A 17,463-nucleotide genomic window follows, 5' to 3' on the forward strand; every position below is an offset into this window, starting at 1 on the left:
GTGATTGAACTCTGTGCAGACTGCCCTTTGCCACATCTCCATAATTAGTGAACGATTATTAATGTGTATGACAGAGAATTTATCTAAACAATTGATGCAAGAGAAGGACAATGACATCTACACTTAGCAGTCAGTTTTTCTGCATGAGAAGAATTTTCAGCCATGTCTTTATCACATTATACTTTGTTTTCATTGTAAATTTGAACATTTTATGGAAAATTCACATTTTAAAGGAGATCTCATTAATTTGAACAATTATAGTATCTGTTACTTCATATACGATAGCAAAACTGAACAATTTTGTGTAGTTTTTGGTTTAATATGCTCTTTGGGGGGCTGGGGTGGGGGGGGAGGGGCACGGTTCCCAATAATTGTAAGAGTAATGATTTTCATAGAGGCATGTTACCGCTGCAGGTGGCACTCCCTACAAGGTCACTGAACATTGCTCAAACTTCAGCAAAAACTCTTATACCTGTGTTGGGGTCACTGCTGGATATAAACAAACATCTTAGCCTTATCAACAGGCGCTCTTGTGGAATTTAAGTACAACTGGCCAGAATAGAAGATAAATTTAATCACTCAAGTGGCAATGTTTTATCTGCTTTCACTATGTTTAGGTACTTATATAACATTCAATTATATGCACATAAAAATGATGTTTACCTCTATGGCCTAAATTATGTATCTTGCAGTAAAACCATTACAGTGAAGACATTACAGTGATTTATTGTGATGAAATACTTTTCTGCATAAATATTCACCTTTTGAATTGGAGGGATGGCTGAAAACTTACTCCAAACCAAATTTTGTCCCACTGTTTACACCATAGCATAGCCATTTAATTTAATTTGACTTATTACTATATAACTTTGTATACTTTCAAATATAAATTAATGATGTCTCATTGGTTAACCTTTTTAAATTTGAAGACAGTCAATTTTTTTTGTGGTATGGCTTTGAAACAACTCTTAGGCCTGACTTACAGATAATTATTTCAATCAAGAAAGACAACTTTGAACTGATAAAAAGTAGATACAGAAAATGTTCCGCTTGAAGCTACCAAGAAAACATTTCTTTGATTGCAATTAAGTCATTCTTGCTAGAAAAAGTGAAAAATATATGTATTCGTACTTTAAGACAGGGAGTCTGACTGACCGCTCAGTCTGTTTCATATGGTGAAATCCTTGTTTCTTTCAACGATAGAGGCACAGAATACAATAGATTTAGGATGCTTGTCGGTACTGTTTTACAGGAAAGAAAGGCATACTGTAAAAGACATACAGTACAGCCTAATAATAATATGGGTCAAGGTAAAGTTGAAGGTGCAGGGTGCAGTCAGTGTGTCCGCATCATGAGCAAAACGATACAAGTTCCTTATTCAAAACAAATCAAGACTGAATTGATTTCATCAAAAGTGCTGAGTGTAAGTGGTATCAGGTATATATCTGCTGTGGTTTAGTTTTTGAGCTAAGAAACAGGATTTTCATCTGCTGTATTGCAGTTAAGCCAGATGAAGTCCCTTCATTCCTAAAAGTCCAATTGTAAGATGGAAGCATATTAAGAGCTGCTAATTAATGACCATAAGCCTAAAACACATCAGAACATGTTTACTGTCACATTTAAACCAAGAGGCTACTTCTACAGTGTAATAAACTTGATGTATTACAATTTAAATTCAGACTTTGATGACTAATCCCCAGTCCCACACCACCCCCCCCCCCCAAAAAATGTATTATATGTATACAAATTCTGTAAGATGTTGCCTAGCCTTGGCCTATAGTTACAGTAGGTGTTGTCGTTTCTTTGCTTTTTTTCACAGGGAGAACCATTTCCAGGTCTACAATTTCAGGCCGCTGATAAAAGTAGGCTAACACACAACTGTGTTGGATAGGCCTCCAGCTGCTGCTAAATTATGCATACCTCGGCATGTTCTTTTTCATAAATTAAAGGTAAAATCCCAACTTCTAGATAATTAAGTAACTATTTTGACAGTTGACTGTCAGACAATACTTAGACCAGAAATGTCAAAGAAAATTTTTCATGCTAATATCAGTAATGGATTCGTTGTTAGAGTTACTTAGTCCTGAAGAACACAGGCCTTTTTATATATCATCAGGCTTGGCCCTAATTTGTCAAATTTGGATAACAGTTGTAACACTAAAGTTACTTCTGCACAAAATATACTGTCAAAAGCTCATTTCAGAAAATAAATTATCCTTCAGGCCTAGCCTACTGATGGCAAGGTTAAAATCTATCGGTCGCATTTGATTATGAATATTGTACTACTTGCAGTCTACATTTCTGTATGGAACTAGCCTATATCATCTTGTAAGTTGTATGCCTAACACTAGTTAGGCAAAGTATAAATATCTACACAGTGTAACAATAACACCTAGCCTAGGCCTAGCCTAGAGAGACACACATTTTGATTACTGCTGGGCTCAATACAATATGATGCAGCTTAATTCATTTTCAAACAGCCAACAACAGCATATTACCTGTTGGTACCTCAACTATGATTCGTCTTTTTCGGTTTTGAAAAGCGTTTGAAAATGCATCGTAGTTTGTCACGAAGCTAGCCAGTGCACAGATCGCTAGCGCCAAGTTTGCTTGACGTCTGCTACCGTACCATATGCATTGTGCGGTGCGTAACTATGGTAACAAAATCAACGATTTTGACGACAAGATCATCATCAGCTTAGGAGATGAGATGCAAACAGGTGCAAGACTCGAGGAAAATTAGGTGAAAAAGTGTAACAGAGATATACATAAAAAGCCTGACCCACTGTTTATGCTTATCCTTGCACGTTTTTGTGTCTGTTCATAGAGTAACGGAGTTGGAAAGCCTTCAGAATATGTACGTTATAATTATGTTTCTTTCTCTCGTTGTCCTTCCATCAGTGGCCTAAATAGGGTGCATGGGTGTCTGTAGGCCTACTGGGGTGGTCTGAAGTTTCATAAACTACCATCTGAAAGAGCAAGTAAATGCAATGATAACGTTGTTGGCATTATAAAATTCCGTTTGTTAAACAAAGAAAACTAAGATCAAAATGTAACCAACGCTGGGTACTGAACTTGGGTATGGTATGGGTATGGATATAACTGTAATATTGTACAGAAAGAGAGGGCGCTGTGACTGTTTTTCAATCAGAGCCATATATTTAGAGGCGCTGTTTTCAATCAGAACCGTATATTTAGAAATATACAGTTCTGTTCTCATTCTAAGCTAGACGCACAGAGCAGTATATACTTGAAGGGCTTTCGATGTCATTCTTTGATTTCCTTTGAAAATGAAGCCCCCTCTGCCGACCACTCACGCTCCTTAATAGAGAGTTTATGCATTCTTAATTTGACTAAGATTGTCCACACTTAGAAAGAATCATAGAAATGGCGCATGCATTCGTCCACATCAAGTGGCAGCTGCCTCTCCAACCACCCCAATGACTTGTCACTATTTACCGGTGTCTATGGGCATACATAAGATCCACGATTTCAAGTCAACTTGGCCAGAGAGTTTAGCATGAAATATTTGTAATGTGCAACACTTTGTAACATGTGTTAAACCGAGTCCCTGATACAATATTTTCTGTTTCTAATAAATTTCAAGGAATTATCCTGTAAGTTGAAATTTTATATATATGATGGCGTGATTTTATTTCTAAAATCAAAACCAAACTTTTATCAAACTTCGTTTCACCAAGTCATCTTACAACACACTTTGTTAGTGTTCGTCAGATCAGTACTATGAGAATATCCCATTTTGCGGTACATGCAAGAAGCTTACACAATTATTTTGTCTGGCCTATCCCAATGTGTAAAAATATTGGATAGGAATATCCGCACTGCAATACACAATGGTATGGGGCATGGACTGGGAATTATTGACTATTTTAGTTTAACTTCGGTAAAAGTTAGTCATAGACAAAAAATACCGACCCCCAAGCTCTTATTCACCTTGGTTGCGGCATGGAGGATGTTCACTTCAAACTTCAGTTTTCTATCTGTTGGTTCTCTAGAGCTGTGCACCCTTGGTATTTGTATCGTGATGTAAATCTATGACCGGAATCAATAATTAACTTCGACTCACTGATCAGCTGAGCTACGTCCGATTTACAAGTGCGAAGCCTGCAATTTTGTAAATTACCTGAGGTTTGATTTCCAACGATCTGCCTGCCAGCTACAGTCCGGTCGAAAATAAAGCATTAATTGCATCATATAAGTCCACAGCTTGCTAAGGTAAATTTCAAGGAACATATTATTATCATGCACCACACAGTTGGTCATCTGGGCTAACTAGTAGTAATAGGCTATACTGTAGTAATAGTACACCAACTTAGCATAAAAAATATGCCTAGGGTCTAGGTCTACACTACAGTAGCTGAGAATGGTCTAATTTACAGCTTGCTTACTTGGGCTCAAATCCCATAGTAAATGAAGAAGTATAATTTCTATGTTGACTTTGCACACAAGCCATTTCGTTAATTTGTCTATGTACGGCAAACATATAGGCCTATTCACTTGGAATGCATATGGTTTTCGAGAAATATAATCTAGCCTAGGGGTAGGACCTAGGCCTAGTAGGAGCCTAATTGAAACCTGTGTGGGTGGTGACAACTTTCCTTTCCCCTAACATTTATAGGCTATACGAAATTTCATATGACACCCCTCCTCCCCCCCCCCCCCCCTATTTACCCATGGAGACCTGCAAGCAATAAAAGAAACTGACAGCAGGCCTCCAAATCAGGTCAAATCCCATATTCAAGGGCCCAAATTATGCTAAGGAAAGGGCCTTCATTTTCATATATATGACATGCAGGTTTAAGTTTAAAAGGTCAGGTGGCTAATTTTTTTATTGTCGTTAGTATTGCTTCATTTGCAAACTGTACAACGTTGCCATTTCCTGTTTCAAACTGAGATACATGTGCATGTATTAATTTCTGATCAAGTCAGAAAAACAGAAAAAGCTCACATCACTCTGTTAACAAATATTTAGAATCAAATGAAGCATTCTGACGATATGGCCTATGTAGACTATAAATAAGGTAAGTAGTCCTAACTGCGAGGTTTTGCCAATAAATATGGTTGAATAAAAGGGGAGGAGGCATACATTCATTAATGAGATTTATTCCTTCCCTGGCTAAATGCAAGATATCCCATGATTGACAATCAAAGGTGTTGGCTGACCCCCAACTCCCCACACCCCCTTTAGTACATGCCATACTGGGTTGTTAGTTGAAGCTTTGTTTATAAGAAATAGCATTTTAGCATATTGTAAGTGTAATGTTAGTACTGTATCAGTTCACATTCATTGTAACTTATTCTATTTGTTCTTTTCTTTTTAGTATTATTTACCCACTGAAGCAAATATTCTTATCTTCTCATTGCAGTAAACCAAGTCACCATGGGACCATCTGCTTCCACAACTTTGGCAATTTTAGCTGTTGCCCTAGCTATTTATATCATGTATCCACCCCCAGACTTTTCCCCAAGAGTTCAAAAGTGGAAAGAAAGTGGAAGTTATTTCACCTTTAATGGCTACAACATCTTCTATCATGGTTAGTATTTTGCTTCATTTGCAAACTGTACACTGTCACTGCTGCATATTCATATGCCATTTCATGTTTCCAAACTGAGCTACATGTGTATAGATGTATTAATTTTATGATCAAGTTACACAATTCAGAAAAATCTCACGTGACTCCTGAATTTATTTCTTAATTCATGGAACAAACCAAAATAACAGAGGGTTTAATTCTGGTTTCTAATTTTGACTAAATTTGAGTAATTGACTTGACTTTGTAGCCATAACTTTAAGTCATAATTTAAGTCATAATTTTGTATCACCAAGGATGCACATAGACAGAAAGTATACCCTAGAGCACTAGCACCGGCTTTCTTATAACAGAGCAAAGCGATGGAATCAAGAAGGAGCTTCTTGATATATGGAAGTGAAAACGAAAAGACAGCTTTACTGCTCTTTTGAAAATATGTACCTAGAGACAATGCATTTATTTTCTTCTTTACAAAAACCTTTTGTGCAGATTTTTATAAAAAGTTCACCATGATGTTGTTTAATTCTAAAATCAATGTCGTAATCTTAATTATGTTGATTATGCAACTTTCCATGGCAAGCAATGATTTAAAAGGACATAATGTCTGCTGATTAGATGTAGTTGAAACTAGCGTGACAAATTGTCTGGACAATAAAATTTTGAGAATTCAATTATCAAAGTTATTAATTACCCTCTCATTAATTTAAAAAAAAACAAAAAAACAAGGAGGGCTGTGAAGAGTTCTTAATTAGTTTGAACAATTGTGAACATCTTTTGAGTTAGTTTGGTAAAATTGCTAACCAAATGCATAATAGGGATTTTAAGCAGCCAGTCTGATAAATGTGTACCACCCTAACTTTTGTCTTTACTTACTGGCTTGTTGAATCATAAGGATTTCATTTCTAAAAGTAAAGCTTGTTTGGGATCATAACTCTTCGATTTTATAAAATGCAAGATGTAGCTTTTGATATTTAAATTAATCTCTGCAAGATTTTCTTTTCTTTTCAGATGATCAAGGTGCCGGACCATCAACTGATGTTTTACTTATCTTTCACGGCTACCCGACATGCTCTTATGACTTTCACAAGGTCAGGGTACATAACCTGTTAATATGGGATTCTCTTATTTTGAAGAATAGTAGGCTTTGTTGAGGTACAAAACATTTCATGTGACACTTACAGTAATTCAGCCAGAAAATTACATTTGTTAACAAACATACTATGGCCTTTGCAGTTTTGTTGGGTGAGTCTAACCTGTTAGGGTTTACAATTGAACACACGATGGTAACCTCTGAAAATGATATTATTGTTTGAAATAATTATCAAACGATGTTAGGGTAAACCTTCCATGTGATGAATATGTCACACCATTTAGCCATCTGAATCTAGCCAATGATCATTTCGTCGCAGGGTTTTTAGCTAGAAATAAGAATTAGCTATGGAAGGGAGGTGGCAAAATTATCTTTAATTGAAAAAGTTCTTTTCATATTTTTATTTCTCATGACATATACATGTAGACAAATACAAGATTAAACTTGAATTATTTCACACAAGAAAAAAGAAACAAAACAAACAAAAAATGGCAAAATGAAGGCAATGTTTTTATTATGCTTCTCAGGCAGATGAAAATTGTCATCTAAATGTTTTGAAGTCGACAATTGTTTTTCTTTTCTCAAAACACCTTTGCGTTTTTCGTTGTTGTCCATTTTGATCACGTTTGCCACGGTGGTAGTTTGTCTTGCCTGCTCTTACAGGAGATTAAGTTGTTCTTGTAAAACCTGCAAGATAAATTATCTTCAGAATTTACAAGTAAACTACTGGTGTTGACAAAGTTTTGAGAGAAGAACTAGATTCACACAGGTATGAGTAAGATGCTGGAAGACTATGAAGGAAAGATGGCGCTAGACAAGTGTGGAATTGTGAGGGCGCTATTCAAGTGTGGAGTGTGGGGGCGCTTTACAAGTGTGGAAATGTGGGGGCGCTATTCAAGTGTGGAATTTGGGGGCGCTATACAAGTGTGTAATTATGGAGGCGCCATATAAGTGTGGAGTGTGGGGGCGCTATACACATGTGGGAGTGGACTCTGATTAAATGGTATAGTTGGCGTGATTTATCACTTGATAACTTATTTAACTTAAACAGTATACACTGCAACGAGACATTTAGTTTATCATTAAATACATTAAATTAAATGAAGACCTGTAATTATTGAATTACCATTAAACATTTTTAATACCTTAGGTTTGGGATAGCTTGACAGAGAGATTTGGCAGAGTTATTGCAGCTGATTTCCTCGGTTATGGATTGAGCGATAAACCTGTGAGTAACATCATTACTTCTTTCTTTATGTAATAGATTTCAATGGTTTATCTTAAATCGTTGCTGCTATTTGAATTTTACGAATAAATTATTAATAATAGTGCTGTCTAGGTTTTTTTTTCTTTCTTAAATCAAACTCTACCCTAAAGCATGAACTTTAATTCTGTGCCCAGGAGGAAGGGAAGTGTTGGGGGGGGGGGGTTTGCAGGGGTTGGGAGGGATTTATAATGAAAAGGTGGCTGAGGAAGAGAGGGGACAAAATACACCAGGAAAAATCAAGACAATCATATAAAGATTGATAAATGCATTGAGTTATAAGTGTCAAGTGCACCAAATATGTCTTAAGGGTGCCAAGAGGATAAAAGTTCATACAGAAGCTGTTCCTCCATTTCCAAATCCATCAGTTAGACTCTCATTTCAGTTTATGCCTCACCCACAAATGGATGCATTAGACAGAATACATTCAATGAGTTATCTTATGTTTTTAAATTATCTTATGCTTAAATTAGAAGATGCCATACCCCTCCCCCTCCCATTCCCCGCCCCCCCACCCACTCCTAGCTATGTGTCATGTAATTTTAATAACCTGAAACAGGTCCTGTGGTGGATGTGTAAAGACGTGCTATGTATCCATTCTGGTTTTAGGTACAATACGACTACTCCATTGTGGACCAAGCCGACATGGTAGAGGCCTTGCTTGAGAAACTGGGGGTAAATGCCGTTCATATTTTGGGCCATGACATGGGAGACACCGTCGGACAGGAGCTCATTGCAAGGTGTGTACAACCCTTAAAAAATTGTGTCACAGCCACCATTTTGTTGATAGCTTAAAGATTTTGCCAGTGTTGTAGTGCTCTAAGAGTACTCGAGTACTCTCTTGTAAGTACTTGGTACTCGGATGCTAAAGTACTCTGACTCGTCATTCAGTACTCTTACTTGTACTCGATGTAAAGTACTCGGTAGCGGGTCAGGACGAGTACGTTACAAGTACTTACTTGTAAAACTAGTTATGTAAAAAAGAGAAAGCAGCATAATTTTTTTTATGACTTTGGCATTTCATTGTGTTACTTTATAGTGCTATACACATACATCTCCATCACAGTAGTATCATACATGTAGGCTAATGTATTACCACGGATGTATATAATGTAGAGAGATACAGAATTTACGACTGACATTGCTCAATTTACTAACGAATCAACAGGTAGCATGCTTACAGTATTACTATGGTGTACACATCAGGAACTTGCTTTGCAACTGCGGCCTTGTTATTTCAATATCAGATAATTTCTGTGAATATTGAGGCATTCTGAAGTTGGCAAACAATGACTAGATCCAAATAATGTCATCACATTCAACTGTTACATAGTTTGTTGACATGGAAATGATTAGGGAGCAGCAATGCAAAGTAATAATACATGTATATTTAATAGATTTAGTACTCAAAAGGTACTTTGATAAATAAATAGTTCTTCTCAGTACTCGGATTGTATAAGTTTGTACTCAGACACTGGAACTTGTATCCTATAGAGCAGTGCTACTACTTTGCTACTTGGTAGTCGGATGCTCAAATGCTCGAAATTACTCGGCACTTGGCTAACTTGACTACAATTTGACTACAATTTGACTACAACACTAATTTGACTACAACACTATTTGACTACAACACTGGGTTTTATGCTATTTGGATCCACAATCAGAATTAATTGCGAGGTGCACGGCAATGTTAAATTACAGGTTTCTGATCGTGTTGAATATGATCTATTATTTAGTACAAAAGCATCAAGTTTACAAGAGGTTCCTTGATATTGCTTCATGCTTGTCTTACATATTATCGAATTTTCCAAGTCTAAAATATTACAAATTCAGTTTTGTCTCCTTTTCAAGTTTGAATTTTAATTTGTCTCTGTCCATTCTATCTTCAAGACGAGAAAGTCGGCAATAATCGTAACAATTCCTTTCTCGACCCGTTTCTCATTTCTCCTTATAGGTACAACGAAGGAAAGGCAAAGTTTGACATTCACAGTGTATGTCTGATGAACGGAGGTGAGTCACTCCATGCCGTAGATCGGAATGTAAGAGGGGGGGGGGAGGGGGGAGGGGCTCTTCCTGATCTGGATAGTAAGGAAGTGTATCTCTGGACCATAGAAGTCAATGTGATACTAGTTGATAATATCAAAGCAGTCTACAATACTACTTGGACACTCCTAAGAATTCTGTTCCTAACTAGAAGAAGGATCGATTGAGGCAATCAATTTGAAAAGTATTAACTCCTAATAATTTCAACCAAAGAAAAAAACCAAATAACGTTCGTGTCATTGCAATGGTCGATATAATTCCGTCATTCCAATGGTCGATAAAATTCAGTAAGCTTGTGTCTGGCTATAAAGTTTCTTTTTTTACTATATGACACAAAAAAAATATGTTTGTATACAACTAAGTCAAAAGCAGAAAAACTGACCTGGGAAATGGTCAACATTTTGATAAATGAGCAAAGAAAATTATTTAACAAAGAAATGGCTTCATGAGGATTGCCATTGACGAAGTGCTATATGGCCAAATTGCAGTCGGTACAGCCCAGGACTTGTAAATTTGGAGGTAAACACTATTTAAAAAAAAAATCCTTCCCTCTTTACAAATTCAGGAATGTTTGATGATCATTCATGGTCCTGTGCTTTTGTTTAGTTGATAGAGCTAGTGTTATTTGAAGAGAAATGTCCAACAACTACGAGGTTTTCACTCTGAGCTGCCTCTGGGCTTCCATATGAAAGGTTTATGTTTCAGCCTACTGTTTTCCTCATGCTTCCAAACTGGGGAGAGCAAAAAATACACTCTAAAATGAACTAAGAAAGTAATTAAATTTGTGCTCATTATTTGATTTCAACTTTATAATTGATCCTGTATGGATTATTAGTGTTACACAGAATAACTGGTTTCCGTCAAGACCTAATATATTCCTATTTGGAATCAATATAAAATGTTTGCATACAATTCTGTCTAAATCTTTGATTTTCATTTGTAGGGATTCTACCAGAAACCATCGATAAAAGATGGGGCCAGAAGGTAAGTATTTAAGTATTTTAGCTTGCTTGCCATCAGTAGAAGGGGGAGGGGGGGGACTTGGAACATGGGGGTGTATGGTCTTTGTATGACCGTTGTATGGAATATGCACCTAGTCTACAAACATCCTGCTTAGCTACCCCCCCCCCCCCCTCTTCCCCCTCTCTTTTCTATTAAATACCTAAGGCCTTATTTTAAGTGGAATGATCTAAGATGTATTTTCTAAGTGCAAAGAGCTTGTAAAGAAAGGAAGCTACTTTAAGTACCTCAAGCATGATTTAGTGTCAATCAATCTTTTCTCTGTTTGTCTTCTTTCTTATAGCTCAGTTAATAGGTTCCCATCTGTTATGGTAAGGGGGTGGGGGAGGGGCATGGGTAGGGGAGGGGTAGACTACAGGCTCTCACAGATCATATTCTTGACAGAAGTAGTCATAGAGAAAACAGATAGGACAATTTGGAAGTATTTATGACACTATGAAGTATCCTGTATGTAATATCTATTGAGATCTGTGTCTCGTCTAGGTCCTTGGTTCAAAAGTTTGTAGAAGACATCTTTTGCTTAACGTCATATGAATTGCCATTAACGAGTAACATAAATAATACCCAAGACATAGTTAATATCAATCAGAAAGAAACTGAGAGGTTTCTGTCTACATTACTGACATTTAGTATTACAGGGATGTGCCCAGAATATCCTGAGTTTCGGGTATACTGATCGCCGTCCTGGGGGAGGGGTCTTAGGGGGAGAATTTTTTTTTACTTTTGAAGGTGCTCAGATGCCAAATGCTGGCACTTGTGTAGCTTTTGAAGCACATACACAAGTACTAGTTTTGCTAACAATGTACATTTTTAAATTTTTTTAATGAAATATATTACGTACCTGGTAAAAGTTATTAGTTTGTTTTCAAAGAGATTTTAGAAGGGACCGTAAGTAATGTTTCTTGCATGCGTAATTGATGCATTATTAGTCTGTATGACTTTGGCATAGGCTAGGCCCAATTTATGTTGAATATATTGTTAGGAATATCAGGAATTTAGATGAAAATAGTGCTGGGTGGGATTCACGATTGTTAAGACAGTGCTGGGCGGTAATTTTTAGTGCTTGGCGGGGCCGCCCAGCGTGGGCACATCCCTGGTATTACATATTTGAATGTAATTCTTTCTACTGTATCTTGTCAATGTGTTCTTAGTCTGTAATACCATTTCACTTACATATTGAAGAAAGATCCTGTCACGATGGAGACTTCTGGCCTCTTAAACGTTTATATATTTCTTTCTACTATTTTTTTAGATTCTTCTCAATCCTTATTTGGCTCTGGTTGCTATGAGACTCATGGGAAAGATCTCTTTCAGTAAAGGGTAAGTTTCCAGATGTTGCTATGGAAGAGGATTTTGGTTTACACATTGGATGGGTTTGATGTTTACTCAATGTTAGAAGAAAGAAATTTGATGTAAAGTTTGAAAGGTGGTACAGTTGTGTTAGTCCCATTTTTATAACCTCTTAACAACTGCAAGCTCTTTTTAGAAGGAAATAAAAATCATAAAAAGGGTTCAAATTTCTTATGAGAGAATTCCTTTCTGGTTGTTTGGTTTTTTTGTATTACCTCCATGTGTAGTTTCATTCGTTCTTATACCTTGGTATTGTCGCTTGGATGAAACATTGTAGAGTGATACAGACATTATTGGAGGAATTGCACAAAAATGGGACCCTGCCATATTATGCAAGAACAATAATTGTATTAAAACATTTAGTGTCTGATAAATTTTTAATTTATTTAAAAAAAAGTGGTTGTGTGTGTCATTTCTCAGTGAAAATTTGAGTGAACATCCCAGAATGTTCTTTTATCCTCTACCAAGGTTACTAGCAATTTGTGTTTGTTGTTCTTGGCTGATAGTGTCCAGTTCAAACTGGGCATTACTACTCAGGCAGGTCACATGATTTGCACTATACACTATTTATTTTTGTTAGTCCCCTATAGTACTCTATAGGTACTCTATATTTCTAAAAATCTGAAAGGCAACAACCTTTTGGCTTTAACTTAACAGAAATTTGCATTCGGCCTTTTTCTCTTCAATTTAATTGTAAAATTTTACTTTATGCAGACTTGGAGAAACATTTGGGCCTCAAACACAGCCATCCGCAGAGGAGTTTGAAGACTACTGGGCACTACTGAGGTACAATGATGGTAACCTGGTGCAGCATGGGTGAGTTTACCATGGTAGTACAATGATGATATTAAACCTGGTACAGCATGGGTAAATCTACCATGGAAGTACAATGATGGTATTACACCTGGTACAGCGTGGGTAAGTCTACCATGGAAGTACAATGATGGTATTACACCTGGTACAGCATGGGTAAATCTATCATGGAAGTACAATGATGGTAACCTGGTACAGCATGGGTAAATCTACCATGGAAGTACAATGATGGTAACCTGGTACAGCATGGGTAAATCTACCATGGAAGTACAATGATGGTATTACACCTGGTACAGCATGGGTAAGTCTACCATGATGGTATTAAACCTGGTACAGAATAGAAAAGTCTACCATGGAAGTACAATGATGGTATTAAACCTGGTACAGCATGGGTAAGTCTACCATGGAAGTACAATGATGGTAACCTGGTACAGCATGGGTTAGTCTACCATGGAAGTACAATGATGGTAACCTGGCACAGCATGGGTTAGTCTACCATGGAAGTACAATGATGGTATTAAACCTGGTACTGTATGGGTAAGTCTACCATGGAAGTACAATGATGGTATTGAACCTGGTACAGCATGGGTAAGTCTACCATGGAAGTACAATGATGGTAACCTGGTACAGCATTGGTAAGTCTACCATGGAAGTACAATGATGGTAACCTGGTACAGCATGGGTAAGTCTACCATTGAAGTACAATGATGGTATTAAACCTGGCACAGCATGGGTAAGTCTACCATGGAAGTACAATGATGGTAACCTGGTACAGCATTGGTAAGTCTACCATGGATGTACAATGATGGTAACCTGGTACAGCATGGGTAAGTCCACCATTGAAGTGGAAGATTGCTGATCATGTTCCAGCTTAGAGGAGGCACAAATACCATCTAGTTCTCACCAGGACTATTGAACCCGAGAATGGATACCTCTCTTTTGAGAAAGTGGCCCTTTCTTGTTTGTTTTTGATTCCTTGCCCGAAGGCTCATAGATGCAATTGTGATTGCATTTATGTGTGTGTGTGTGTATGTGACGCCTCTTGGCTCTTAAACACGATAATTCAACAATGGCAAGTTGGATTGAAGTCATACTTGGTACATAGATGCGCCATAGTGAGTAGAAAAGCCCCATTGATTTTGGTGCTCATCTCAAAAATATTAATGAGGTCACAGGGTCAAATGTAAACATTTTCAGAATTGAATCATACCTTTGTGTGAAGGTGTTGGTAGATAGCGGGTACATGATAATGTATGTTCAATGTGATATTATGCACATTTATTGGGGGCAGGGCTTGAGTTGATTTTTGCTAAAATAGCTTGTAAACATGGTAAGTTAACATATTTAGTAGGTAGGTCCACAGTCAGTGAGAGAACCATGCTGATCAATTTCATCAACAATGATGAAAGCTTGGGATTATAATCTCAATTGGCAAGGAATCACAATAAGCCCACTGGCTTTCTGGATCCTTTTTTTTTTTTTGGGGGTAAACCACAAGTGTTTGTTTATTACAAAAAATTTGGGAGTATTATTTGTCACGTACGTGTGAGTTTTCTTTTTCCTCTAAGACCAATGTCCCCAAATCCCTATGCCCCCGGAGGTGTGTTCCCGCAAGATTCAATCTTGTTCCGCCCCACTGGTTTCCAAGGTGTGTATTTCCTTGTGGTGGTGACAGAGAAAATGAAAAAGGTTAAGTACTCATTGTCCACAAATGACTCAATGTCCACAAATCCCTATGCCACCCGAGGTTTGTTCCTGCAAGATTCAATCCTGTTCCGCCCCACTGGTTTCCAAGGGGTGTATTTACTTGTCGTGGTGACAGAGAAAATGAAAAGGTTACATAGTTTTAATCTTCAGGTGTTTCTTATCTTTCTGAATGACTTGTTTCATGAATACATTGTTATTCTTTATTGATTAATTATTATTCCATAACAAAAGATATGTTATAGTTTATATTTGTTTTTTTATTGCCCCCACAGAATTATACAATACCTCCCACAGAGGTTTGCGAACCGTCAACGATGGGTGCCTGCCCTTTACAACACAAAATTACCCTGTAAGTACAAAAGTATCATATATTAAACTATTAAACTGATAATTTATAGTAAAATTCTGACACGTTGTGGAAATGTGTAAATTGTATTTTGCTGCCAATATGTAAATGTATTATGAATAACATTCCTAACTTTAAATTATGAATATGTATGATAAAGCTTGCAATCAGTAGCCGGCTGCAATAAATGAACACATATAGCGAGTATGGGTTGTAGATAGACCCTGGTAGTGTGGTTGAGTATGAATATGCATTCAGTACATACATACAGACACGCCAACAAGCAAACACACACACAGACACTTACACTTCTCATTAAAATAACAGTAATTTCACACATTTTCCTGTTTTTTTTTTAGTACATCTGGTGTTCGGTCCCTCTGATCCAGTGAATCCTGCAGCCACATTCCTTGTGAAGTATAAGTAAGTAAGAGCTCTGGTTCTGTGTAGTAAACTGCTTTGGGATGATATTCTCCCCCACCATCCCTCTCTATCTTCTGGCACCTCCTTCCCCAGTAGAAAACTTTAGTGAAGATCAAAGATGTATACTAGTGAAGTTTTACTACTAAAGGTAACAGAAAGGCCCTTGCATGCCATGTTTAATAGTCCATGATACACCTAGTTAACATAATAATGTAGGCATCTGGAAAGTTCCAGTTCGTCTCCCTCTGATGTACAAATGGCGATCTTTAGTGTTTCTGCGGAGACCACTGTCGTATCGGTCCTAATAATGCCGTAGATCGAATCATTATTAAATATTCAGCTTGTTAACTAGTTTGACTTTATGTTACCGCTTGGGGTTTAAAACATAACATGAAGTCTGACAGTACTAATGTAATCTACTTTCCAACACCAAGTTTTATAACTGTTAATTTCTAAGGATTTTACCGGTTTTCCTTCCGTCTAAATGACTTGGATAAAGTTGGTCCAGTTCTTTTTGTCAAAACCGATTATCATCGTTTTCTTCCACAGAGAACTAGTGAAGAACTCGGGCGTGACCGAACTTAGCTCAAACGTCGGCCACTATCTTCATCTAGAAGACCCACAAGCCGTCGTCGGGGCGTATTTTAATTTCTTAGATTCTCTTAAGAATAAATAACAGTAGTAAAAATAGAGAATGTTTGGACCATAAAATGGTTTGTAAGAAGGGGGATTTGGTTCGATCCGATTTTGAATCGAGACAGTACTATTAAATATAATTTAGGTGTTTTTTTAAAAATATTTTTTGATATTGCTTTATGAAAGCAATGATATCAATGCACTTAGAATAGTTGCCAAAGTTACGAACCAACCAAGAATGGGGAGGGGGTACACCACCTATGGGTGTCCCTCGCCTGGAAGAGTGGTTTGATAAACAATTGAGAAGTAAAGACATATTGAATTTTAGAGTTTACTATTGATTGTGAACTGGAAGTGTTCCGAAACCATTCAGGGTATCGTTTAGGAAGAACTTTCATTTTTTAGAAATAAGCCTTTCTTCCGTTATCACATTGATCTGTAATTGGATTTAAATCATAGGTAACATTAAGCTCATGTTTATACTCAGTATATATTATTCTATAAGCTGTAATTCATCTTCATTTTGCAATATTTATAGCAATTCTTAATAAAGTAATAGAGTATTTCAAATCTAACTGTGACATATATATTATGATATGTACATGTCCTGTTGACTTTCTTTATGTTTCTAATTTTGGCTTGGTTGAAAATTGAGTGAAATAATGAAGCAAAAGAAATTCTATGATCGTGTGTAAGGGACTAATTATTAAACATTGTATGTACTTCCATGGTGACAGGGTGGTGTGTGTTGTCGGGGGGGGGGGGGTGCAGGGTGAGGGCAAAGAAGTGGAAAGGCTATTAGAAAAGTTTACCTGAAAAACCCACTTTTTATTGTTCATTGCTGTACAATGAAAGTTTTGTCAACCACTTTCCACAAACCCACCCCCTCTGCCCCTCCCCCATCTCCGCCCTAATAAATTTTTGGCAACACATTAACTTTTTCAGTATTAGATCTAAGAACATGGTAAACTTGTTAAAATAATTTATTGTTTATACATCAATGTTGGATATGTGTGTGACTGTTAACAGTTCATGTGAATCTAACACAGACCGAATTGATAATAGGAAACGTATGCCCTTTTCTTGTAGTTTTTGTGTTTTGATTAATTCAAGTTCTTAAGATTTACGTCTTTCTCTGTATATAGATCCAATCGGGAGCAGGCGATTGATATAACGTAACTTTGTGCTTTGTGAGGTTATTTGATTTTAATTTAATAAT

At 36.9% G+C, this 17,463-nt stretch overlaps 2 protein-coding genes across 4 annotated transcripts in view; one reads left to right on the forward strand and one right to left on the reverse strand.

Moving 5' to 3' along the window:
- The window catches only part of LOC139961128 (uncharacterized), a 62,411-nt gene extending 59,755 nt beyond the window's left edge, over positions 1-2,656 (reverse strand). For both annotated transcript variants that reach the window (XM_071960034.1, XM_071960035.1), the window contains exon 1: positions 2,499-2,656. The gene's annotated coding sequence lies outside the window, so the exon portion shown is untranslated. The remainder of the gene's footprint in view (positions 1-2,498) is intronic.
- Positions 1,834-17,317, forward strand: LOC139961134 (mesoderm-specific transcript homolog protein-like). 2 transcript variants are annotated; one of them, XM_071960051.1, is made up of 12 exons: positions 1,834-1,949; positions 5,388-5,555; positions 6,561-6,640; positions 7,793-7,870; positions 8,516-8,646; positions 9,861-9,916; positions 10,893-10,933; positions 12,222-12,289; positions 13,034-13,135; positions 15,112-15,188; positions 15,545-15,608; positions 16,158-17,317. In XM_071960051.1, the coding sequence occupies exons 2-12, from the start codon at positions 5,402-5,404 to the stop codon at positions 16,282-16,284; spliced, it is 978 nt and encodes a 325-aa protein (XP_071816152.1). In that variant the 5' UTR covers positions 1,834-1,949; positions 5,388-5,401; the 3' UTR covers positions 16,285-17,317. The 2 variants fall into 2 exon arrangements, with proteins under 2 accessions (XP_071816152.1, XP_071816151.1); XM_071960050.1 differs by lacking the exon at positions 1,834-1,949 and adding an exon at positions 4,065-4,236.
- The last annotated feature ends 146 nt before the right edge of the window (positions 17,318-17,463 follow it).

Source organism: Apostichopus japonicus, chromosome 20 (assembly GCF_037975245.1).
Source record: "Apostichopus japonicus isolate 1M-3 chromosome 20, ASM3797524v1, whole genome shotgun sequence".
In the NCBI taxonomy this organism is placed as follows: Eukaryota; Metazoa; Echinodermata; class Holothuroidea; order Aspidochirotida; family Stichopodidae; genus Apostichopus; species Apostichopus japonicus.

Coding starts and splice junctions, on each gene's coding strand:
- LOC139961134 (XM_071960051.1), top strand. CDS start 5,402: ATGGGACCATCTGCTTCCACAACTTTGGCAATTTTAGCTGTTGCCCTA. Junction 5,556..6,560: donor CTACAACATCTTCTATCATG/GTTAGTATTTTG, acceptor TTTTCTTTTCAG/ATGATCAAGGTGCCGGACCA. Junction 8,647..9,860: donor GGACAGGAGCTCATTGCAAG/GTGTGTACAACC, acceptor TTCTCCTTATAG/GTACAACGAAGGAAAGGCAA.